The 25,035-nt window shown below is 39.9% G+C and overlaps 1 protein-coding gene across 2 annotated transcripts in view; it reads left to right on the top strand.

Moving 5' to 3' along the window:
* Window positions 1-25,035, top strand: part of FANCM (FA complementation group M) — a 2,552,324-nt gene that overhangs the window by 1,901,034 nt on the left and 626,255 nt on the right. For both annotated transcript variants that reach the window (XM_044074265.1, XM_044074264.1), the window contains exon 14: window positions 2,011-4,033. In XM_044074265.1, coding sequence (XP_043930200.1) covers window positions 2,011-4,033 — 2,023 coding nt within the window. The remainder of the gene's footprint in view (window positions 1-2,010; window positions 4,034-25,035) is intronic.

Genomic DNA, 25,035 nt, shown 5'->3' with positions numbered 1-25,035 from the left:
TGAAAAATGGGGTCTATATGACAGTATCGAATGGACCAAAAAGCGAATGCTATTTAGTCAATCTGATACTGTTGAAATGGCAAAATAGCTGTTCCGTTTGATATTTTGTTTCGATATTATCAGTACGATGAAATAGCGTTCGCTGTTTACATCGTATGATATGATATAGACGTGAAAAATGTATTATTTCTTCTTGACAACTAAATTTTATGCTAAAGGCATTTTGGTTTAGCTGTAAGTACAATCTTTGCCACCCTGTTTATAAGAATAATTACATTGTGAAGACCCTGTATAAATAAATTTAAAAGCTCTGCATCCTTCCTTTAAGTCCATGTAAAAGATTTTCATTATTAGAATATGTGGTAGGCACTCGGGAATATAATGATGTTATCATAACGTATGTGTAACAAATGAAATAGTTATATTAATAATTTATTCCCACTCTAGAATGTTTATTTAAAACACCTGGACAGGATTAACATTTACACAGAATCTGTCAAGTAGCTCAGTTATTTACCCATTTCTTAAATTAAAATACAGTAACTAAAACAAGTCAAAGGAAGGAAGTACAATGTATATAATACAGCATGATAAACCATGCAGACTGAAATCAAAAACATCGTTCCTGTTTGAGATATGTAGTATTAATGTAGGAAAAAAACTTCATATGGTGAATTGCATTAAATAAATCAGACAGGCTTTGCCATATTTATCACAATAATATTGAATATTTTTGGTTCTCTTCCATACAGGGAAGAAGCTTTGACTTTGACCAAGGAAACTTAGGTTTAATTAGCCCAGGTACAAAAGGCCTGCTCACTTCACTCTGGGGCAGGGATAAGGCAAGACATTCTTGGAAAGCCTGCCATTGCCTTTCCTCAGTAGAGATTTGGAGAACAGGAAATCGGCTACTGCCAACAAGGTCTCTGGGTGGTATTTAATATGGTGTGTGTATGTGTTTCAATGAATGTGAGTTTCAAGGGCAGAGAAGTTTTAATGCCAAGTCTGTTTTCATTGTCAGACAGTATTGCTTTGTTTAGCAGAGATGTCTATTAGTGTTTGTGCATTGTGCTATAAAATGTAAAAATAAAATCCAAATAATTATTGTAGAAGTAAAGCAGTATGCATACATTAGTGTTTATGGTAAATGGGGCAAAATAGCCAGGTAGTGGGACATTGGAATGGCTGCAGGAGGACTCTGGTGCCATATTTTGGTTGTCTTTTCTTCAGTTTGCATTTGAACGTTGGTATCCCACAATTCCATTGGAGTGGGTGAGGTTAAATAATTGTGTATGCAAATGTTAGGTTAATCACTATACAGATTTGTACTTATTTTTCATGGGCCTAGTCCAGATTTTTGATGTTTTCAGGTTGAGAGGTATGTTGTACCCTTGCATCTTTGAAAAGGGACACACACACACACACACACATACACACACTGATGCTAGCAGGTCTGCTCTGACAAGAAGTTAAGTTAATAAAGAAAATTTAAATAAAATGAAGCTCAGTCATTAGGCATCCATACTCTTGTGTTCCACATGCCATTATTGTAAGAAAACCATCCAGTCTATCCTTTTAAATGTTTGTACATTTTTTCTTGCTGAATAGCTATTTATTTATTTCTCCATGTCGTTCCACTGGACATACAAGATATTTTTTTTTTTTTACATTTTATTCATTTGATTTTTGAATTAACTGGGGAAGACACATTAGATCATTAGCATGAATAAGTGATTTATTATAGCTGCAGTTTATGGTTGTTGAAATTAAACTTAAGCATTGCAATTTGCACCTTTGCTGTCAGGTTTACTGTGGAGTTTCTGATACAAGTTGAGCAAGCTATTATGTATGTCAGCCATGATTTAAATCTATGTTTGGTCACTAAGTAACACTACTTGTTTCTTTAAAGTCTCAAAACAGTGCTATACATTTACATTATTATCAACTAAGCTTTGTAGATGTTTGATGTTGCTATGTAATGAGCATTTTATTGGTATTTAATTTTTACAGGATAACTGCAGCTATGATTTGGAGATGATGGCTTTCTTGCAGAGAGAAGATATTGAAAATTCATCTAATGCTTCAGAGAATAAATCTCTGCATAGTCACAAATCTGTGCCTTCAAAGCAGCTCAAAAGTTCTGAGTCAAAACATATTACAGAACGCATTACCAAGACATTCATTTCCGAGTCCGATGAAGAAGATATTGCTTTGTTTAAACCAGTAAAACCTAAGGGCAAACTGGGATATTCCAGATTATCTTTGGAAGCACTAGAGATCATTGAAGGTCAAGATGATCCACACACCTTAAAATGTAACAAAACTCTTTACACTGTGGTGCCCAGTAAAGATGCTCCTTTTTCAGAACTCCATTACAATAATGAAGAAACTCAGTATACAGAAGTAGATCAACACTCTGATAATAAGGATGTTTATAATGCCAGGTCAGTTGATAAAGAAATGTTTATGCCTGACAATATGAAAAGTACAACAGGAGGTTTACTTTCAGTGAGGGCAGAATTAAATTATAGTACAACTAAGACTAAAGAAAACACAGTATTAAAAAATCAAGAGCAAGATGCAGGAGAAACCTTACAGCTAAACAGAAGATCTTCAAGTTATTTCATGAAACCAGACTCTGGATACAATAGTTTCAATGATGAAGCTAAATTTGATACCGGTAGCATATTTTATCCACCTGTAAGTAATGGAATGCTGCATTTGTCTACTGTACAGTCTCCTGACTTAAGTACAAACATTTTTTCACCCAACATAAAAACAGTTTTGACACATGTAAAGGAGTTTTTGGCAAAGTCCCCACCTCCATTTGAAACGCTCACTGTCTTAGATGAAGCAGAGTTGTGCATTAAAGATCAGAGTGAGACAGACTTGTTTTATAACAAAATGCCTGCACAGAATAAACAAAAGTCCACTGATAGCATATTAGAAAAAAATGTAGAATCAGTTTCCGTAGCACAGGAACAGAAATCATTGATTGTACAAGTTGAACAGTTACATGGTTTAGAGATCCGTGATGAAAAAATGGTTTTAAGCCCAAACTGGGAAGATGTGTTTGATGGTAGTGAAGAGGAACTAGAAGAATGTGAGCAGAGACAAGCAGCTTGGAAACAGAATTTACAAGTCTCTTCTCTGCATCCACAAACCATCCCCAAACAATATTTTACAAAAGATGGGCAGTGTGTGAATCTCCCATGTGAAAAAGTTGACTCTGATCAAAGCCTTGACTTGTTTGAAAATGAAATCTCTTTTGACTTGGATCTACCAAACCCTTCTGAATGTAAAAATGTTCTTTTGGACTGCCATGGGCCTGACATGCAGAAAAGTTCAGAAGAACCTCTGCAGTACTGTGAAAAATGGTCATTTTCTGAAAATAGTGTGGTGGGTGATAAAAAATTGGCTGTTTTGGTGTGTAATGAAATAAATGAGAACAGCTATGTACAAGTGTCTAACAACGACGAAAAAGAATTACCAAGTCCAAGTAAAACCGAAGATGATTATGATTATTCTTGTGATCTGTTTTCTGTTAACTTTGACCTTGGGTTTTCACTGACTGATTCTGGTAATGAACCTTTGGAATGTGATGATTCAATGCCAGTCGAGGCTGAGCCTGCATTAGAGAGCTCAGAGAAGCAGCAAAACTGTTTGAAACTCACTGTAAGCAGTTTTTCAACACCAGTGCTAGAAACGAAAATCAGCACAGGAACTACCACTGGAAACAACACTTCACCAATATCTTCTGTGCATCCATCTTTTCAGAACTGTTCTTTGTTTGCAACATTTTCCACACCATCATTTTCAACATCTGCATATAAAAGTTTTGCATTTGATAAAAATACTAGTGAATCATCTCTGAAGCACAGAAATGAAAATACTCCACCATCAGCAGTAAATTCTACTGAATCACAAATTGTTAGGACCTTAGCAAAATCAACTGCATTTCACAGACCCTGTACTAAAGACAGCCTAAGAGATGAAAAGGTTGATAATTCTGAAGTTGCATCTCGTTGTGGAGGTAAGAATTTGTACTCATCCCAGAATGTTAAAATGTTTTTGATGCAAAAATCATAGCAGCCATTTTTTTAATAGTTTGCTTGTGTTCTTTCTGTTTAGAAGTTTGTCTGTATTCATTGTAAATTGAAGGTTTGCAATATATAATGTACTCTTAGTGAGACTTGCCAGTTCAGGAATGTTAAGGTCTGTATGTTCTGTGTACTCAGAATTAATTTATCACTGTTCCAAAATATTATCTTAGAAGATGGATATGATTCAACAGCTTAACTGTGATACAGGATTATGAACTATCAGGTATGTAGTCAGAGCCTCATAAAAACGTCTTGGCTTTGCTTGCTAAAGCTGTTTTTCTCTAGCAGTAGTGATTTAACTATTCTCTTTATGTTGATGGTTTAGACCAAGGTCTTGATATTATGTAGACTTATTTTAAGGGCACATTCTCAGTAGAACATTTTCATATATTAAATCTTTCAATCATTACTGGTGCAGTAAGCCCGCATACAGAAGTTTTCTGGCACAATATTTTGTTTGCTGTGCTAATCTTAACATGTGCCTGTATGTAAAAGGAAAACTAAGAATGTGTGTTATTTAGAGCTAAAAAAATACAGGATTATAGACCGGAGCTACAGAAATCATGGTAGTGAGTAGTTATAAGATGTGCAGAAATTCTGGCACTACCACACCATATAGAGGCATGAGTTATATTTCATGACTTGAATGTGACAAAACAGTCTGTGTAAAGACAGTACACTGTACAGTCAAATTCCAATGCAAATGGCAAGGAGCATGCTAAACAAAAGAAAAGACTATGATATGATTGCAATGATCACTGATGACTCTTATAGTGGAGTACTTTATTAAGTTCTAACAATCATATCACTGGAACATCATTAACAGAAATTGGGACAATCCTGAATAGAGCAGCAGAGGTGATGCTTGGGCTGTAATGTATATTCATACATGGAAAGAAGGGGCATGGAAGTTAGGAAACTAAACATAAGTGCAGGTTGTATATGTTTCCAGAACACTGTACGAAAATAAGGAGACATCCTTGAAGTCAGAGGTGGAGGGCTTATGGTTAGGACTGTTAATATTTTCTGCTAAAATTGCATTTAAGCTGCCACTTTACAGAACTGATCTGGATTAAAAACTATACGAGAATTCTTGTTGAATGAGCTAGAGATCAGAATATGCAGGTATTATGCACACTGGCTCACTTATTGATGCAGTTCTGTAGGCCTGCAGCACTGAATACAAATTTAGTGGATATGCACATCTAATACTGGAGACTTCTTAACTGGTCAGCAGTTGGGTTCACTGATTCACAGACTGTTACTAAGGTAAAAACCCAAGGGGGGTTTCTAAGACAGGCCAGGTTTTTCTGAAGGAATAATGCTGTCCTGCATCCAAATAGGACACTGAGAGCCAGGCATTTATAACATATCTGTCCATAAGGGACATGGGTGACAGGCCCAGTGTAAATTTCCTATACCCCATCCAATTGTCAAGGTTGTGCTTAAAGTGGATAATAGACAAACTCAGCTTAGTGTGGTTGGGCAGTCTTTAGGACACATCTCTCTCTCCAGCATATTCTTTTTGTCACAAACAAAATTCAGGTCCCTAGACCTTGTATTTCTGGTTCTCTTTGACTCATGAATATGTAGGAGATTCGTAATTGTGAAGCTTGTGGATGCCTTGTAAGCCAGGCATAGATCACCTTTTAGCAATATATAGAAGACTGAGTAGAGAGAAAGGGCTTTAAGGCACTCTGCATAAGACAAGTTTGTTACACCTTGTATCCTTTTGGTAAGGAACTTTTGAGGTTGATGTAGTTGCATATGCCTGGTCAGTTATGTAGCAAAGGAAGCATTGTACTCTGACTGGTCTAATAAGGACAGAGTACAGTGGGATAAAAACCTCTTTGGACCTAGGTGTCATGCCCTTACTTATAAGTTGCACAACATAAAAGGCTTTCCTCACCACTATGGCCATGTGGTGATTGAAGGTAAGGCTACTGTCTACATGCGTACCCGGGTCCCTGACCACTGAGTCGACTCTTTGGGGTGTATTACCAACATGGTAATTAGCCCGGATGGTTGATTTCCCAAAGGGTACAGTTATGCATTTCTTAGCATGGAGTTTAAGACCATGGCTTTGGCACCATTTATTAGTCAGAGATCAACCTTCTTGAAGAATGCTAGTGTATGCAGGGGAATTGATAACCCCTGCTTGCAATCATCTGCAAACGTAATCAGCCATAAGCCTTCAGCATTTGCATCCATTTCAGAGAAACAGATGTCAAAAAGGAGCGGGCCCAGTCCCAAACCTTGGGGGGGGGGACTCCATTAGTGACTGGCCTCTTGACCTCTTGGGGTCCTGTCAGTGAGCCAGTTGGCTATCCAGTGGATGATAAAAGGATTTATACCTAAATTAGTGAGATTGTCTATAATGCCTGAGTAGAGTATTGTATCAAAAGTCTTGGCCAGGTCGAGGTAAGTGTGCACAGTCTTGCCTTCATCCAGTACTTTGGTGACCCTCTCAAAAAAGTCCAACAGATTTAATAGACATAACATTCCAAAGCCAAACTGTGAAGGGCCCAGTGTTTGCAGGTTGCCTATGTCCTCATTTATCATGTCCATGATGATTCTTTCCATGGCCTTCCATATGAGGCTGGCAATACTTAATAGCCTGTAGTTACCCAGATCAGTGGTTGTTTGTCTTACACTTAGTAGTGGGCACAGCTCGCTCTATACAGCTATCAGTATGACTCTGCAGAGATTTTGTAAATAGCTTAAGGTATTCTATGGTTTGGAGGTGCTTGGAATTTAGCCAAGGTATTGCTTAGTAGAGAGGTTAGCCTTGGAATAGTTCCTAAAGGTTTTTGGTTGTATTGAATCCCCAAGATTTAATTTTTATTTCAAGTAATACTTCCCTATAGTCAGATCTGATGATCAAAGATATTGTATTGGGTGACCAACATTGGCCCCTATGTTTGCGAGTGCAAGGTCAAGGTTGTTTGTACCCCTGGTAGGAGAATGGACCAACTGTTCAGGATGTTGCAATGAAAGGAGGTACTGCCAGCACAGCTAGGTGGAATTTTGTAAATAATTATATGTCATTTGTGAATATCAAACTGATTTATACAAGATGCTTGTGTTACAAGTGTATTAGAACTGTATGTCATACAAGATGCTAGTGTTACAAATGTAATAGAACTGTATGTCATGTATATCGAACTGATTTGTACAGACGTTTGTGTAGAATATGTATTTGTAAAGTGCCTGTGTTTGAAATGTATCTACAGTGTGCCCTACTGGAGAGAACAGAAATGTACATGCACTATTGTAACTGTTTGTTTAAATGTATATGTTTTTAACAGAGGAAACTGGAAATCAGGAGGTTAGCCACAGTCCAGCAAACTTTAAAATATATCTGAAATTAAATCACTTTATAGGCTAGGCCATAAAAGTGCTATCTCGCAGGTTTCAGTACAGCCAGAGAGACACAGTCTATACTAGAAAGCTTTCTATGTTGTCTATGGGGTGAACTAATTGCTATTCTGGAAGTGTGGAGGTATGCAGTTGTTTTATGACTTCCAGCACCTGCCACAGATCTGAGCAAAAGCCCTTGTATGTGTATTTTTACAGGTAGGTGCTAAGTCCTGCCAGCTACCAGCAATGGGGGGGGGGGGGGGGGCTTGCGTTGGAACTGGAAATCAGATGACCAGAAGTGATGTCATTCTACAGCCTATCTCAGAAGTAATATTTTAGATATTTTTTGAGAAGCATCTTAGTGAGACAGAGTATTCTGTATTCTATCTTGGGTCTGACAGCAAGAAGGACAATTCACCACATCATCTGCATTGCTGGGTACTCTCAGTGATTTTAAATCATGCCTGTGTTACTGCACAGATGTCTACACTCAACAGGGAGAGGAAGGTTTGCAGGGAGTTGTTAAGACTTTTAGTATTGAGCAGTACCACCTTCAGATATTCCTTCATAGACTCAGTTAAGTTGGTAGATTTATCAGTTTGGCATTGCCTAAAAAAGGCTCTATGGGTTTGAAAAGGTCTTTGTCAGTATGTGAAAGCCTAGAAAGGATAAGTGTAGACAACCCTTGGCAAAGTGGTGTGGCCTATGAACCATGTCCTCCCAGGCCATCAAGTATTGTACCTCCTCTGGAATGACACCAGAAGCTAAGCCAATTATTAAAATCAATCATTTTCTGTTGGTAACATAGCATCATCCATGGAGAAGGAAGTATGCTACTTGGTGCTAAGCTCATACCTGCCTGAGACACACAGTCAGCAACCTCGATCATGTCTTGCTTCATATAGTCAAGGGAGGTATGCCTGAGGTCATTAACACCCACATGGACTATAACAGAGTCGTACTTGTAACTGTAGATCAGTGACCTCAATGTCTGTGTGACTTGATGGATCCTAGCCCTGGAAAGGCAACTAACCAAGACTCTGTCCTTAGTCGGGTAAGGAGGACATCAGTGTGCCTCACTATAGAATCACTAATGACCAGGAAATTTGGCTGTGTTTGCCTTAAGGGCTTAGCAGTGGATGATTTGGATACAGTGTTACTATGTGTAGCTGTGAGTGGTGTTTTAACAGAGTGTTTATGTGATGGCTGAGGGCCCTTTCTTTGATTGTACTGTACAGGAGGTCTTAGTGTTTTAGGAAGGTTACTTGTAAGTACATCAGCATTAGTAATTTTATGTGTAGGGTATTTATCCTTTGCAGTAGGTGTATTGTAAGTGTCACTGACAACCTCTGTAGGATTAGTTTTAGTTGTATGAGAGAGTTTTGCATCCAGCTTTAAAGTGTATTTACACCTCTTGCATACATTATCTGTTTTATTAAGAATAAGTGGGTTGTCAGTGTACATGAGGCAATTGCTACAGTGCCTCAGTTTACTCATCTCAACCAGACTGGCCACAGAGAGAGAGTCTGGAAGTACATATCCATGGCCACTGATATACAAGGGAGGAGTGAGGAAATTTTAAATATTGAGTAAGTCAATGCAACAGCAACTTGATGAGCAATGCTCAGCTCTGAGCAAACTAGATGTGATGTCACAAGATACCATAGACCAGAACAAAGACACTTAGAATAACAGGCACAATAAGCCTTCACCAGCAATTCCCAACTTAGAAGGGTATAGGCTATCCTCTCCTGCCACAAGAGTTTACACCATAAGTCTTCCTAATGTAAAATAATTGGTTTGGAGCCCAGGTGCTTAAACCAGAACAAAGGTACGTAGAATAACAAGCAAAATAACACTTCACCAGCAATTCCCAGCTCAGAAATGTGGAGGTTACCCTCTCCTCCCACAAGAGTGTGGAACACATATCTTCTTAGTGTAAAATAACTGGTTTGGAGACCAAGTACTTAAACCAGAACTAAGAGACTTTCAGCATAACAGACACAATAAGCCTTCAACTAGCAAATCCCAATTTAGAAGGTCATAAGCTACCTCTCCTGCCACACCTTCCTTATGTTAGATAACTAGTATGAAGCACAAGTGCTTAAATCAAAACTAAGAGGCTTAGAGTAACAGTTACAGTTTAGTCAGGCTGCTAACAAGCATCCACCCGTAATACGTTGTGCGCTCAGGGATGCATATGCTGCTGTTGGCATATGGTGTCCTCCTGAATCCAGTTATATTCTGCCAGAGTCCTACAGTTCAGATCTTAATTGTTATGCATGTCTGTGAAAATTTTATTTTGTGTTCAGTCCTTAAAGGGAAATATTCCATGTATATGTATGTGATAACCAAACAAAAAAAAAGATTTAGACCAGCGCTTGTCTTGGAGGTAATCATCACATAAAGCTCTATCATAAGTGCCTGTGATTTAGCTCAATGACCCACAGACGCCACAGGTACAAATCCTAACCTACTTTGCTGGCAAGAGGGTGGTGATGAATGATAGATCTTCTAATAGGAGTAGGAGAGATGGTCCCACATGCAACCTCATATCTTGTGTCAAAGCACTGTCAGAAGGAGTGAGAATCATAGACTAGGCCATATTTCAGAGTTGTTAGACGCTGGTATATTTTTATAGACAGCCCATTAGTCTCTACAGGTGTCCTTAACTTGCAAGGGCTCAATCTTATTCATACCATCAACTTCAGCAGTTGATAAAAGGGACTGGGGGAGGTGCATCCCTAGCTTGTACTTTGGAGAAGTGCATCCCGGGGTGTAGGTGTTGTGTTCCCATCTCCCATTCAGCCAGAGTACACTGACAAACCAGCCTGATCTCAGAGTAGTCTTTAGAGTCACTTGGCCCTCACTTTGGGGGGTACTCAAGACCAGATATTCCCCTATTTCCCCCTACAGGTTTTGCAGCACCTTATGGGCCCAGTCAAGGGGAGGAGGATCCAAATTTTTTTACCTGCAACTAGGGATCCAGGGTTCATTTTTTAATGCCTGAACTTCAAACAGATGTTTGAAGTCTAGTGAGAACTTGAACTCAACTGCAACACACCTTTACAGAGCTTAGCCTGGTGCTAGCAAGTGTCAAGGTCCAAGTCTTTTATGTCCCTCTGCTACAATTGGTGGGCACATCTTGGAGCACCAAGTCTCTGTTGCTCAACCTCAGGTGCATGCCTATAACACATCTGTCCCTGAGAAAGAACATGCATGACTCTGTCTCCCTAACTTTTAGGCAGTGGGGACATTGAATTCAGTGAATGATTTAAGACTCTTGAAAGTAATATCTCTGAGCTGAATAAGGACATTGACTCTTTTCCACCCTACAGCTCCCTCTACAAGTGGATTCTGCCTTTGAAGATTTCACATGCTTTGTGAATTTTTGTATCGACTGGCTTTGGCCCTTAGTCCCTACCCTCAGAAAGACCTTAAGTTGTGTGTGTGGAGGAGGATTCTTGGGTTATCCCCCCCCCCCCTTGAAGCTAGTCAGTAAGTATACAAAGTCTAGGAACACAGACTGTGCTTCAGTGGCTCTCAAGAAGGCATCTACTGTTTCTAGGCCACTGACAAAGTGGAATAGGTTCCTGACCAGGCATTATTTTTTTTTCAGTTCTGACTTATTTCTTTAAACACATTTATTAAACGTGACCTTTTTAAAAAAATTGACGTGTACACATACAGTAGTAGAAAACGAAACAAGTCGTAATATTTACATTATTTCCATGCAGTATAAATGTTTTATTTGAAACAATTTTCATTCATTCCAATACTACATACATTCATCAGTTCTTGCCTTCCCTTAAATTGTGTCCCTCCTTGTGAACATTATTCAACATGTATTATTCCCACTAATTCCATTTATTTCTGTTTAATGTGTTCCCTATATTTTGCTGCAACCTGGTGTTCTTGAGCTTACTTCTACATGATCCTTTGTCAAAAGAATTCAAAAGTCACAACACTTTGTCACCTTCCTTCTAGACAAGTAGCCTAAAGCCCTCATTAAGACAAGGTTAAACAGTAGGACTGTCTCACCTGCTAGACTGGGGCTCAGAGATTTCTGCTGTTCATCTTTCTCTTCCTGTCTCCAATTCCTGTTCTCTTTAGTAGGCAAGATGCTAGAGAAGACCTCTGTGGCCTGGAATGAAAGAGGAAATGGTCAAGGCCCTGCACCTTCATCTGTGATCTTCCATGTAACCCACTGCGATTTTTGACTGTACAGATGCCTTTAAGACTGCAGCCTGCCTCAGCCACATGCCAGTGCAGGATGTCTTGGCTGAGGGAAGGCTCCCTGAAAGAACTGCGAAACTACATTCTTGGTACCTCTTTCTAGGTGGAGGTTTTTCTTTGCCAGCCTTCTCTTAATGAGTGATCTCTTGAAAAACAAACAAGCAGTCACAATGGCAAAGGCCCTTTATGATTTCCTCTCTGTTTTTTTTCTATTTTTTTTTTACTCTTAAAGACCTTGCCAACACCATAAAGAGGAGGAAACCTGCTTGTAGAATAAGGAAGACTTTGAAGAACCACAGGAGATTGATGTAATCGCCAAACAGTAATAGCCATATCTATGTTTTACAGCTGGTTTTTTTTTTTTTTTTTTAAGGGTTGGGCAGTATCATCGTTAAAGACCATAGGCTGTGGATGTGGTCACTATCAGCCATTCTTGGAGCCCTTAGATTAATTCTGTTCTGAAACAGGTTAACTGAGAGACTAAGTTATCATTGCAGAGTCTTTGGTACAGCCCCAGACTGCACTCTTAAAAGAGCTGTATTTAGTAAACGCTGCCACAACTTCAGGGTAAGGCTGGAGTTATGCTTCTACCTGGTTTTCCCTTTTTCTGAAATGGATGTACATTTTCTTTCCAGGTCTGCACTTCATATATTTCAGCCAGCACATCATGAACATCAAATTCCAAATGGTGTCTTTCCAGGGGAGTCATGTTTCTGTTGCTGACATGCACCAGGTGGGTTCTGCTGTACATAAATGGCCACTTTTTCACATGCCACTAACAAGAGATCTGCAGAGGAGAGACTTAGATTTTGCTGTAGGTGGGCATCACTTCCAGTACAATGTTCTGCCATTTGATCTTTTCTTCTCCTCCTAGTGTGTTCAACAGGGTGTTAATCATGATAGGTTCCTAGGTACTTACTAGGTCATTGATCCATGAGGGCCTTTAGAAGCTTAGCCATACATTCCCATGAAGGTTTTAGTCCTTAGATTTTAAGTATGAATAACGCATACATGAGCAGAACATTTACATGTCATCCCTGTCTGTGAGGGACAAGGAGTGAATTTGCGGTTGCCTATCCATTCATCCAGATTATGTTTGAATAGTGCAAGAGAAGTAACTTGCTTTATGTGAAGAGGAAGATGATTCTAAAATAAAGGTACTGTTTGTGAGACATACCTGTCCCTCCAAAATGTTATATCTAGGTTGCAAAAGACATTTAGAACTCTTGAACAGGTGTTTATGCCCTCTATATAGGGTCTTCTGCTGATCTGTACATGAAGTAGAGATCGCCCCTCAGGAGCCTGTATGCCACTGAGAAGTGGGACAAGGGTTTTATATGGTTTATGTAGTTTTTATGATTTAGACCCTTGATTTTCTTGGTAAGAAAGCATTGTGAGCATTCAGATTGTGCCAGATATTTGGACAGGTGCATACCGAAGTGGGCATTACTTTCCATGGTCAGCGTGATGAGTGCACTATACAGTCGAATGATCACATCTCTGGGTGCCATACCCTTAGTAATAAGGTGTGCACATTAATAACACTTTCTAATAATAGTGGATACTTAGTGATCAAAAAACAGTTCATTGCCAACACAGGTTTCCAGGTCTATAACCAGTTCATCAATTTTCAGGGGTGTTTTGCCAGTGTGATAGTTACAAGGGACTTCTTGCTTGCTGAAGGAGGATAGTATACGATTATACATTTCTTAACATTCAGTTTTAGTTCATGGTTTTGACACCAGACACTGGTTTGGGAAAGACCATCTTGGGAGATCTTGGTGTCCTCAAAGGATTTATTTATGATGACAAAGTTTACAGTCATCTGCAAACTTTGTCAGTCATAAACCCCTAACAAGTAGTTTTGACCTTTGAAATGCCCAAGAGGAGTGACCCAAGGACTGAATCCTGCAGTACACTACTAGTGAAGGGTCTTTTTTTGAAGGTAGAGTAGTCCACCCTAATTTTCTGGGTTCTGTTTGTGAGGAAAATTTGCTATCGAGTTGCATATGGATTTAGCTAACATAGTTTATCTACAATACATGTGTGGAAGGGTACTAGGTACCTTTGCAGGGTCTAGACAATGCAGTGTGTATTGATTTGCCGTAATACATTGCTTCAGTAACCTTCTCAAAGAAGTCAACCAGGTTAAGCAACCAGGATCTGCCCTTAACAAATCCAAACAAACTTTGGTCAAGAGTTTGAATGTTACCTATGTTTTTAATTATTAATCCATAAAGATCCTTTCCATAGCCTTACAGATGAAGCTGATAAGACTTCTGGGTCTATAATTATGCAGGTCCCTTTGTGCAAGGGATTGACATTTGCTGTCCTCCGTTTGTCCTGCACAAAGCCTGTTTGGAAGCTGACATTGAATAGCCTCAGTAAAGGATCTATAAGGCCCTCTTTCAGGCTAACCAGTAAGCAGCCTGGTATGTTACCAACCCAGTAGGAACAGTGTTCTTAGCCTTAGATATCGCTTTGAGGACTTGGTCATTATAGATTTCAGTGGGGGTATAGATGCGAGTATGAGATCTGGGAATGTATGTAGGAGAGAGGGGTGAAATTAGAGCTTAATTTAGTGGGTCAAAATACATGAGATTTACTATTAGCTCTGTACAGTGCTGGTCATTGTTTCTAACATTTTTACCATCTCTAAAGAAGGTTTTGTGGTTGCCTTTTGCCTAGATGGCAGTTTTTACCTCATTTTTGGCTTTGGTTGACTTGATCGGGTTATGGCGTTCCTTGTTAAGTTTAGAAGGTATTTTGCATCCTGACAGTTGTATTCATTTAATATAGAGCCTGTTTATATTTGGGTTCCATCACAGGGGATTATTATAGCAATAACCCACGCCTGGGTGTGGGTAATGCTAAATTTACCCACGGTTGGTGTGGTTTGGTCCCGAGGGTGAAGCCCGAGGGACCAAACAAAGCCAACCGTGGGTAAATTTAGCATTACCCACACCCAGAAGTGGGTTATTGCTATTATACCATGGCATTATTTAAGAAAAGAAACTATTACTTTTCTTAAATAATGGCATAGTATAATGCCTGTTTACTGCCCTTCCGCAGATGTCTGGCATCCGCGGCAGTTCTGATGTACTGCGCAGTACATCAGAGCTGTGGGCAAAAGCAACGGAGAAAGCAAGATCTCCGTTGCTTATTTTAAAACTGTCTAACATAGCGAAACACTAAAAAAAAGCAACGGAGATCTTGCTTTCTCCGTTGCTTTTAAATACTATCGCTATGTTAAATGGGTTTAACATAGCGAGACAGCTTTAAAATAAGCAGATCTGTTGCTTATTTTAAAGCTGTCTCGCTATGTTAAACCCATTTAACATAGCGAGACAGTGTTTTAAAAAACCGAGTTATACTAATGGAAAAAAGTCCGGGCGACCGGACCTTTTTCCATTAGTATAACTCGATTTACAACGGGCACGCTGGCCAATCAGCGTGCACGTTTTGGGGGGATCATGGTATAATTTTGAATTTAACATTGTATTTACATTGGAGGGGTTTATATACATAATATGTAGCTTTTCGCTTATGCATAGAATTTAGCAGAAAAGGACTCTACATAAACAGTCGAGTCATCAAGCTGGAAGGTGGTGGTGAATTTAGTCAGGTCATCACTCAGGTTCCGTAGCTTAGTACTGGCATAATCTCTGAATACTGAGGTATTTAAGGGTGATTCTGACTTCAGTCTTAAGGTAAACATGACTGATTTGTGGTCAGATTTAGCCAGGAAATGAATTGCAATTGGTAGGCAACAGAGCTGTCCCGTATTAGTGAGAACTACATCCAAGATTTTGTCCCTCCTGGTTGGGGTGCAGGCTAACTGGTCTTGTATTGATGAAGTCCAAATGATGATGGACAAATATTTTAGAAGAATCTTTTATACATATGTTTGGATGACTAGTGTTTGGTGACTTCATTGAGGACCTCCGTGGTAGTATCCTTGGACAGAGCATTGTATTGATTGTCATTAATGGTTGACCACATCATAGAAGTCTTCTCGGATTCCCATCTCAGTCGATTGCCATTGTCCACACAGACTTGGACACACTCCACTGTCTGTCATTCCTGCCTATAGAAAGGATGTAGGAAGTCGTACATTTGACAGCCTGAATGAGGATGCAAAGAAGTGTTTAAGTTTAGATACCACCATGCTTTTTGGGTTACATAGATGACATGATGTTCATAATGCCTTTTGCAATGCTAAGAGTCTGGATGCTGCAGTGAATTGTGAGCTGTCAGCAGTTGCAGAGCTACAGTGTGGTCATAGATTTATTGTTTGTGTCAAGTCCATGCCATCAAACCCCTTCAGTGGTGGGCAGTCCCCACCAAGCTCCAAGTGGGTGTTTCATTCCTGAAAACCTTCACATATTCTGTCCCCTCTCCTAGACCACTATAAGAGACACTGCCCCCTCTGAAGAGGATTTACACGTAACCAGTCTGGAGCATCCATGACTTCTACATTGTTCTGATAATCAGTCCATTGTTTGACACCTAAACAAGGATATGGGCATGAGTCTGTAACTCTGCAAGAGTGATGATGCTTATCTGGCTGTGTGTCATAAACATAGGGACATCATTATATTGTTGTTCCACATGCGAAAGTGAATGTGCTTGTAAACTCACTGAGTCACTCCTCCAGTCTTCTCTTGGAGTTGCTGATTCCTGAGCCTTGCAAGGGTTAGTTTTCAGAAATGTGGCACAGAGACTTGCCTATTTGCCACTCAATAAAATGCAGTGCTTGATGTCTTCTGGGCAGTACAACATGTGAGCAGAGTTTAGGATATTCCTGTGTGCCTTCGCACTGATTCAGTACCTAATACTCTGGGAAAATACAACAAAGATATTTCTGGTCTCCCCATGATGACTGAGAAGGGTGTGGTTTCAGGTTGTCATGGCCCTGGTGAGACCAGAAAAAGTTTCCCAGTTCATGCCAAAACGTTATTCAACATTTGGGGTGACAAGTAGCTTAGCCACAAGGCTTTGCTCCTGCTACAATCCCTGTTGTGATAACAGATTTTCCACTAGGTGAGTCTGAAGTGACTGGGTCCTCCAAGTATTCTTCTGTCTGGCAAGGCTTACTATGTAAAGCAGACGAGTTTCTCTATTTGGAGGTAATATGACCCATTACTGTTAGTTCTGTCATCTTGCAGATCATCCTCACTTATCATAACCATCTGTTTGATTTGTGCCTCATTTACTTCATGGTTGAAATGTACGTATCTTCTGTTTCTGCCATTATGACCTTTCTGAGGACAAAGAGGACAGGTTTGTGGCCCTGCATTTTGTTGGTCATGCATTTCCTTAAAAGAATAATTTGTTGGCCTTTGAAGAAAGCTTTCTCTCTGTGAGATTTGAAATTCATGATTTACAGGCTTGATTATCCTTCCTTCAGACCCATTGATTCAATAACACTGAAGTTTGTATCATGGAGGATGTATTCTGCTGCCCATCTCTGTTTGCAGTTTTTTATAGCTGTCGTCCTTCATATTAGATATCCCGTAGAATCATCCTTTTAAAAGCACCTAATTGTCTTTCTGACATAAAAATAAGAGCAAGGATAGCTTGCTAAATACACTGTTCACGGTAGTACAAGCTGACAATCCATTCAAGGGATGTAGTTGTTTTGTACGTAGATATTCAGAAAACCACACTACCTGTAAATCCTCAGTAAGTACAAGTTTCACATTTTAAGTGTCTTTATTTGGCATTTATTTAGAATTTTATAGTGGTAACTGTTTTGACTGGTAGACGGTAGTCTTTTGTTGCTTTCAGTTATTAATGCTTTATTTTTGCGATGCTTTATTACCTTTTGTTGGTATTTTTCCCTGAGAGAGAGAAAATGCTTCAAATGTTTTTTTCTCATTCTTGCTTTACCCATTTCCTGTATCAAGTCTAAATTAATTTGAACATCTTGAAAAGTCAATCGGGTTCAGACTTATTGAGCATTGTAATTTTAATCACCTTTCTTATACCTTTCAAAAATGGAAATAAAACTATTATACATTTAACTTGGTAAGATCCAATCAAATAATTAGTTTGAACATTACACACAAAATAGTTTTAAGAAACACAATGAAAAGAACTGGATTAACATTTTAACAAAGAAAAATCTACAGTAGTCTTAAACTAGAGTCAGTCAGTATGACACACAACACCTGTAAAAAATACACTGTAAAGGACTGGACTTATCTTTCAAAGTAAAAACTTCATTGCATAACTTGTCAAAATATTAATATTTTATGAAATTATGCTTCCACCGTGGTTATCCCACACACGAGTAACAGTGGATGCACACACTCCTCAGATCATCTGCATATGCCTGTTAATTGTAAAAGTATGTAGTCATAAGCAATTATGTCACCAGTGTATAACACGATCCATTTACTTCAGCTAAACTGCCTTACCCCAACTAACCTGCAATCCAGTATCTTGCCTATTTCCTCAGAAAAGCCATTGCTGAGTTATCTTTTGCATCCCCAGTCATCCCAAGCAAAGAACCATCCTCATTTTAATAGATTTAATTTAACTAGATACTCCTGCATATGAAATCTGTGACATAAACCTGGAGTAATCTAGTCCTTCTGTCATAAAACTGCAACCTTTTACTGATCTTAATAAGTCCTGGGAATCAGATCTCTTTAGCTTGATGCTTTTAAATAAACCTTATTATCCTTTAATAAACTCAGAATAAGACTTTACTATAAATCTTCCAATGACGTAGTGAAAATTGAACTTATTTCCATTTATATCAGCAGTAGCATCAACCCGATTTTTTCAATTTTTCTGTACATGGGTTTGGGGTGTTATCACTTACTGCATCCTCTGTTGATTTAGTGCTACCCTCCTACCTTCTTAGACACTCATGTCTGAGTGTGTCAGTTTTTATCTCCCTCAGTCCATCTTTGAATAAATGTACTTGTTTATTTTTGTTCACTTCCCTTTTAACACAAATCATCATCACTAGATTGACTTCTGCTTTCCCTCACATGTTCCTCCGATAATCTGTTGGATTTGACTTTCTCTACAATTGGAGGTAACTGTGCAACACTGTATGTAAAATCTGTGCCTGAGAATACATACGTTTATGCACCCTAGGAAAAAATATACTGCTGTATACACGCCAGCCATTTTTCAAATAGCAAAAGTCTTCATTCTGGAAATATTTATAACTGCTTTAAGTAACTATGAACTAAAACACTGTAACCCAGTTTATGACCAACTGACCTAAATGCATCCTGTTTATATTAGCAGGAAAATATTTCTTCTGAAATGCTTGCAGTTATATTATGAATTGAGGGACTTTACTATAGATTCATATGGATTAAAACATGAAAACAGCAGAACTGGATTAGCCTATGTTAACAGATCATAATATTTCTTCCCCTTTTTTCCCCACTTGTGTTAGTCACCACAGACACATCTGTGCTGCAATTGGGGGCCACTGCATAGGGCTGACAGTCCAAGATGGTCATGTACAGAGGTCAGATTAGATGTAGATATCTTTGAAATGAAGATGGTTCTGTTGACATTGCAGTCCTTTTAGGGTTTGCTCCCTCGAGGTGTACTTTACACCCACACTGACAACATTGTTGTGGTTTGGAGTATCCACAACTGGGAAGAACATATTTCTACCTTCAGTTTTGTAGGACTGTAAGGCTTTTGGGAGGGATAGTTTTGTCTTGTCACTTTCTTTTAGCAATGCACATTCCTGGTGAAGCCAACACTTTAGAGGGCATGCTTAGCTGTTGCTTTCTGGTTCCTCAAAAGTGGCTGTGAAGTCTTTTGGTGGCAAGCCTTGCTGTGACTGGTTTGATTCTACAACCAATTCCAAGTGCAGCAGCTTTTTCTTCCTTATCCTCCAGAGGGACAGATGTCCAATGATGCTCAAGTCAAGAATGGTCACCAGGACTCCTGTGTGCTTTTCCTCATTCTCCCAGCTATAACCAGGATAGACAGTCTTTTTAAAGACTAGACAGGCCCATGAGGCCAGCTTTCTAGAAACCCAGTCCCTCCGGATCATCATAGGAAAGAAGGGGGAATCTAGACACCAGTAGGATACAAGGCATCAAATAGGCAGGAGAAGGTATGTCCTTCCAGATTAACCATTCTTTCATGCTGAAGGTAGCCATGGAGTGGCATTTGAATCAGTCAAGTTTGTTGGTCCTTTACCCTCTTTACTCAAACAAAAGGGATCATCTGTTATATTGTTTGGATGTGCATTATCAACTACATTTGTATTCAGATACAACAAAATCAGAAAAGATGAGCAAGTTTTTCTATTGTACATGACTAGCCATTTAGGCATGAAACTTTCCAAAGTAACTTTGGTTATCTGCCTTTTGGATTTCATCATGCTGCCATCAGAAATGCAGTGGAGAGTTGCCTAACAAGTCTAAGGCACATGTATTACTGTATTGGCTACATCACAAGCTTTCTTGAGGAATGTCTCTGCAAATAAGTGTCTGGTTGTGATATGAACTTCTGTCTGTGTACTTTGCACCTACTTATTATGTAGGCCTGAAAGCATCAGATGTATTCTGTCACCTCACATCCAAGAGGAAGAATTTGGAACTCTTTTCTAAGGGGTTAAAGTAGGCAGACTGGAAAATGTAATATATGAAAGTTATATACTTACTATAACATTAGAACTTCACAAGCCAGGTCTGTCCACTTCATCATATCTACCTATCTCTCCACATGTGCGTGCGCGCGCGCGCACACACACACACACACACACACACACGTGCTAAGTTTAAAGCTGTTGGCTGCCAAAAGAACAATTACTACAAAATGGAAATACGTATTTGAACCAACTGTAACTGAAGTACTGAGTGTTGTAAATAAGATAAAAGAACTGCATGTGGGGTCTTTAGAAAGGGAAGGAGCAGACTACATAGAAATAAATGAAATGTCTGGGAACAATATGCAGGCAGTAATGCCCAATTGAGTATGGTCAGGGAAGTAACACCTGCCCAGGGCTGTTGTGAGGCCTGATGTCGGCAGTAGTAAGCCTTACCACTCCTGGAAGGGCATTATCTCCCTGATAACACCCACTCTGGAGGGAATTATTGCTCTTCAGAGAATGGGCTTTCTGTTGAATTGTTTTGTATTGGTTTATATATTTTTGATGTAAAATAGTTCCTCTGCCTAATGTTTCAGACTTGCTGTAGCATATGTAATTATTGTGGGAAGAAGTATTTTGCATCCAAAATGTTAAGTAAATAATATTCACGTACACGCGCGCGCACACACACACACACACACACACACACACACACACACACACACACACACACACACACACACACACACACACACACACACACTAGCATGCAGAGACAGGCATCTGCCCTGCAGTTATGTCCACTTTATTGACTGAATACACCTCAGATGCCTCATTGTGACCAAATAATATACACACACCCACACGCGCGCACAATATAAGGCATTGCAATGCCACCATTCCTTTTAACTGTCCCTGATTTTACATAACATATCTAATTTTGATTTTTTCCTCATATAATGTTTGATTTTCCAGAAAAATCACTGAGGATTACAATCAGACATTAATGCTAGACATTAGTTTCATACTTCTTATTGTTTAGAGTCTCCGTGCTGATGGGATGCTGCATTGCAAATAAATTAAAAGGTATACGCCCCTGTCTTTCAGTCTGTCTCTGTCTCCATCACGCACACACGTTATTGGATAATTTGCCTCTACTTGAGTCTGCACAAAATTTGACGGTGCTGTAGCAACAGTTCCATTTGTTGCAGTTTGTCAATGTCAGCACTATATTCTCAATGTTAATATTTATAGCAGAGGAACAAGCTTACATGTATATATGTTATGTCTATACGGACTGCTGCGCTGCTCATTTTATCACTTTTGCTGTTAACCATGTATGTACTGCATTATTTTACTCTCACTAAACAGCAAAGCCACATTTAACAAATATAAAAAAAAAATGGCAGCTGTTTTTTCTGTCCAAGGTTTATGACAGCTTAGTATGTTGCTATGAAGTGATAGACTTATTTTTAATGGGCTTTGTCTATACATTCAGCACGCAAAGCTTCCGTACGCAAATGCCCAAAATGTTCCAAAACCAAACTAAAAAAAAAAAACGGCCAGCACACCCACAAAAGGTGCATCAAAATTCTTTTAATAAGTGAATAGATTAGTGTAGCAGTAGCATTGTTGCTTCACAGCAAGAGTTTCTTCCGTTCGTTTCTCAGCTGGAGCGCCTTGTGTGTGGAGTCTGCATGTCCTCCCCGCGGTCAAGTGGCGTTCGAAAGATGTGTGAATGGGCGTGCCTTTGTTGAAGGTTGGGCGTCGGGCTGGCACCTCGACACTGTAAAAATCTACTGCCAATCATTAGCGGACCGGAGTTCCACTGTGGTGACCCCTAACCGGGAAAAGCCGAAAGAAGAAGATGATTAGTGTAAACAATACACTAAAATAAAAAAACAGATCAGTTTCAGCCCTTTAGCCTTTATCAGTACATTATCATAATGTATGTCTCGTGGGACTGCTGGCCAGTTTTTTTGAGTTTGGTTTTGTCTATACATTAGCACCCTGCTGGAGAGTGTTCTGCCATAGGGTAACAGTGCATGGTTTGCGCATTCTGTAATCGCAGAATATTCAGGATGAGTAAGGTTTAAAGGAAGACAGGATTTGAGCAATGTATATAATGTTAGACTAAATAAAAATTGTTAAAAAGAAAGCGTATGTATAATGCATACAAATGAAAAGTTTTTGCTAGAGTTTTTCATTTCTGTTGTTGTAAGTGTACCCATGTCATTTTCTACAATGTAAAAATTTAGTAAAGGTGTTTAAAAAACAGTTCTGGGGTCATGGCTCCATGGCACAGAGAATAGAAACCTCACTGCAAAGCAGCTTACCAGGGTTTGATTAGCAGTCCTGGCACTGGAAGAACCAGGCTGGAAGGAGGAGGCTGAGTGAAGGGTTGTGACCCGTATACCTCCCCCTGTGGGGAAAAGAGGTTGTGCACACAAAATATGGGCAGATATGATTTCTCCAGTGTTCATCTGGGAAACAACCTGCCTTACATGGAGCTTAGCAGGTGAGGCTGTTTGCTGACATGCATCCTTTGGAGAAGTGATAAATTTCCCAATGCAATGAGGGAGTGAACAAGCCATTAGGTCAAGAGGGGGCTAATGACTGTGAAGCAGCAAAGGCAAAAAGGCGTATACATGCGCAAAAAAAAGTAAAAAGAAGAAATACTCCAGGAGTGACCCAAAAAAACAGAAAAGTTCTGGGTCTAGCTCCTAAATCCTTCACACAAGTGCCCCAATTTGTTTGCAGGCTAGCAGGGACTGCATGATAGCCAGGTCTTTCTTGAAGGCTTTGGGCTACATTGGTTTTGGCCATTGTAATGGTTGCACAAGCCAGATTGTACGCGCAAAAAATCCAGTGGTTTCTTTGTTTTTTTTTTGGAATTGGCACTGTCATTCCCTGTGCATGGAGTTTCCAGTATTGCATCCAGTACTGATAGAGTTCACATGGTGGGAGGATCAGATGTGCAGGAATGAAGAGGGACCATTCTCCCTGCTGGAGTATGCCCAGTCTGTTATAATGAATACCTCAGATTGTGCATGTGGTACTCAAGCAGGTACTTGGTTGTTCCTCCTAAAGGGGTCTGCACATCATTCTGAAGGACATTTAGCAGTACTGCTAGCTACCATGCCCATCAAGTATAAGTAGAAGCCAGTAGTCCTGCTTGTCACCTAGACAACACCACAGTAATGTGGTACATAAACAGGGAGGCACAAGACCTTATACAGTATACATACTGGTAGTTCAGATATATATGCTAGTGATTCAGCCATTTACAAGTTGAGAGCATTGTATCTACCCTCAAATTGCAACAGTATAACCAGCCACCTCAGTAGAATGCTGGCAAAGAACTATGAGTGGAGGTTGAACAAAAGGGATTTCTTCTGGTAGTAGGCACATAACTGCTGTCTTCTTGAAGTGGCCTTACTTGCCTCCGAGTGACCCATCAACTCTTGATTTACTGCATAAGACTGATGTTCTTCATCTCACATTGCTGCAGTCCTTACACTTGGGTAGTCCGCTGTCCTCGGTCGGCCCGAATATCAAAGTATAAGGCTGACGTCGGTCAAGGCGCATTTGACTGACATCAGGACGTCAGGGTACAAATGCGCATGACCGACATCATAGCCTCAGTCTTTTTTGCCGCATGGTCCGATGCAGAAGCAGCATTGCAAGTGCCGGTTGGCGTTCTGAGATTTTTCGATTTCGAAGTTTCAGACCGAGTTCAAAGTTGGCTAAGTACCCCGTTGGGGAATATTTTAGTTTTTTCTTGCCTCAGTGATTTACCGGATGTCAGAAAAAGTCAATAATTGCATTTCTTGTGGGAAACAGATACCGCATAGAGATTATCATACTTTGTGTATTCCTTGCTTAGGGCCTGAGCACGACGTTGTTGGCTGTCGCTCTTGTGCTAGATTTAATAAACGCACTATAAAGAGGAGGTTGGATTGTGCAAGGTTAGTCTTTGGGAAGCGGTGCAATTATAAAATGCCGTCGGATGCTCCGACGCCCGCTTCTTCGAAGAAGCGCAAGGACAAAGCAGTTAAGCCTAGGCTGGAAGAACCGTCTGTACCGGACGCCGGTTCTTTAGAGGTGGCGGTGGAGGCGGTGGCTCCACCGGAGGTTTCTTTGTGTTCACAGGGTGAGACTTTAGTATTGCAAGATGTGGCCTCTCAGGAGGCAAGTCAAGCTGAGGGGGCTTCTCAGGTTACTATACTCCCCTCCCTTCCTAGGGTGGCTAGGCCCTCTCCTTCTGTTTCTAGGGCTTCTCCCAGGGGCAGGCCAGGTTTAGCTTCAGTTGGTGTTACCCCTAGTTCTTCAGGTACTGTGCCCAAGAAGCATATGCTTAAAATGGCAGAAGATTTGATTACTTTGATTAGGGGTTCTATGCCCCCTCCTGATAAGAGGCCTAGGGTGGAGCCTGAGCTGGGGGTTTTGAGCAGGCTTCAGATGTGTCAGAGTCTTCGGCTGAAGACTTGCAGGAGTATTCTCATTATTCTGATTCTGATGTGGATGATTCTACTCCTTCTGCTACTCCTCCTGAGGATTTTTCTTTTTCAGAAACTCTTCATTCCATGAGGGAGCATTTTAAGTGGGAAGGTCAGGACTTCTCTGATTCCAGGAAAAGGCTTAGGGAATTTTTGTTTTTACCCCAGCATAGGCCTTTGGCTATACCTCCTGTTTTGGATGTAGTGGAAGATGTTTTTACAGAGGCTTCTCTTAATCCTGATTCTCTGCCTCCTG

The sequence above is a fragment of the Protopterus annectens genome, chromosome 6.part0 (assembly GCF_019279795.1).
Source record: "Protopterus annectens isolate FY-2018-M chromosome 6.part0, PAN1.0, whole genome shotgun sequence".
NCBI classification, from domain to species: Eukaryota; Metazoa; Chordata; order Ceratodontiformes; family Protopteridae; genus Protopterus; species Protopterus annectens.
This window is presented reverse-complemented; position numbering and strand designations above follow the sequence as displayed.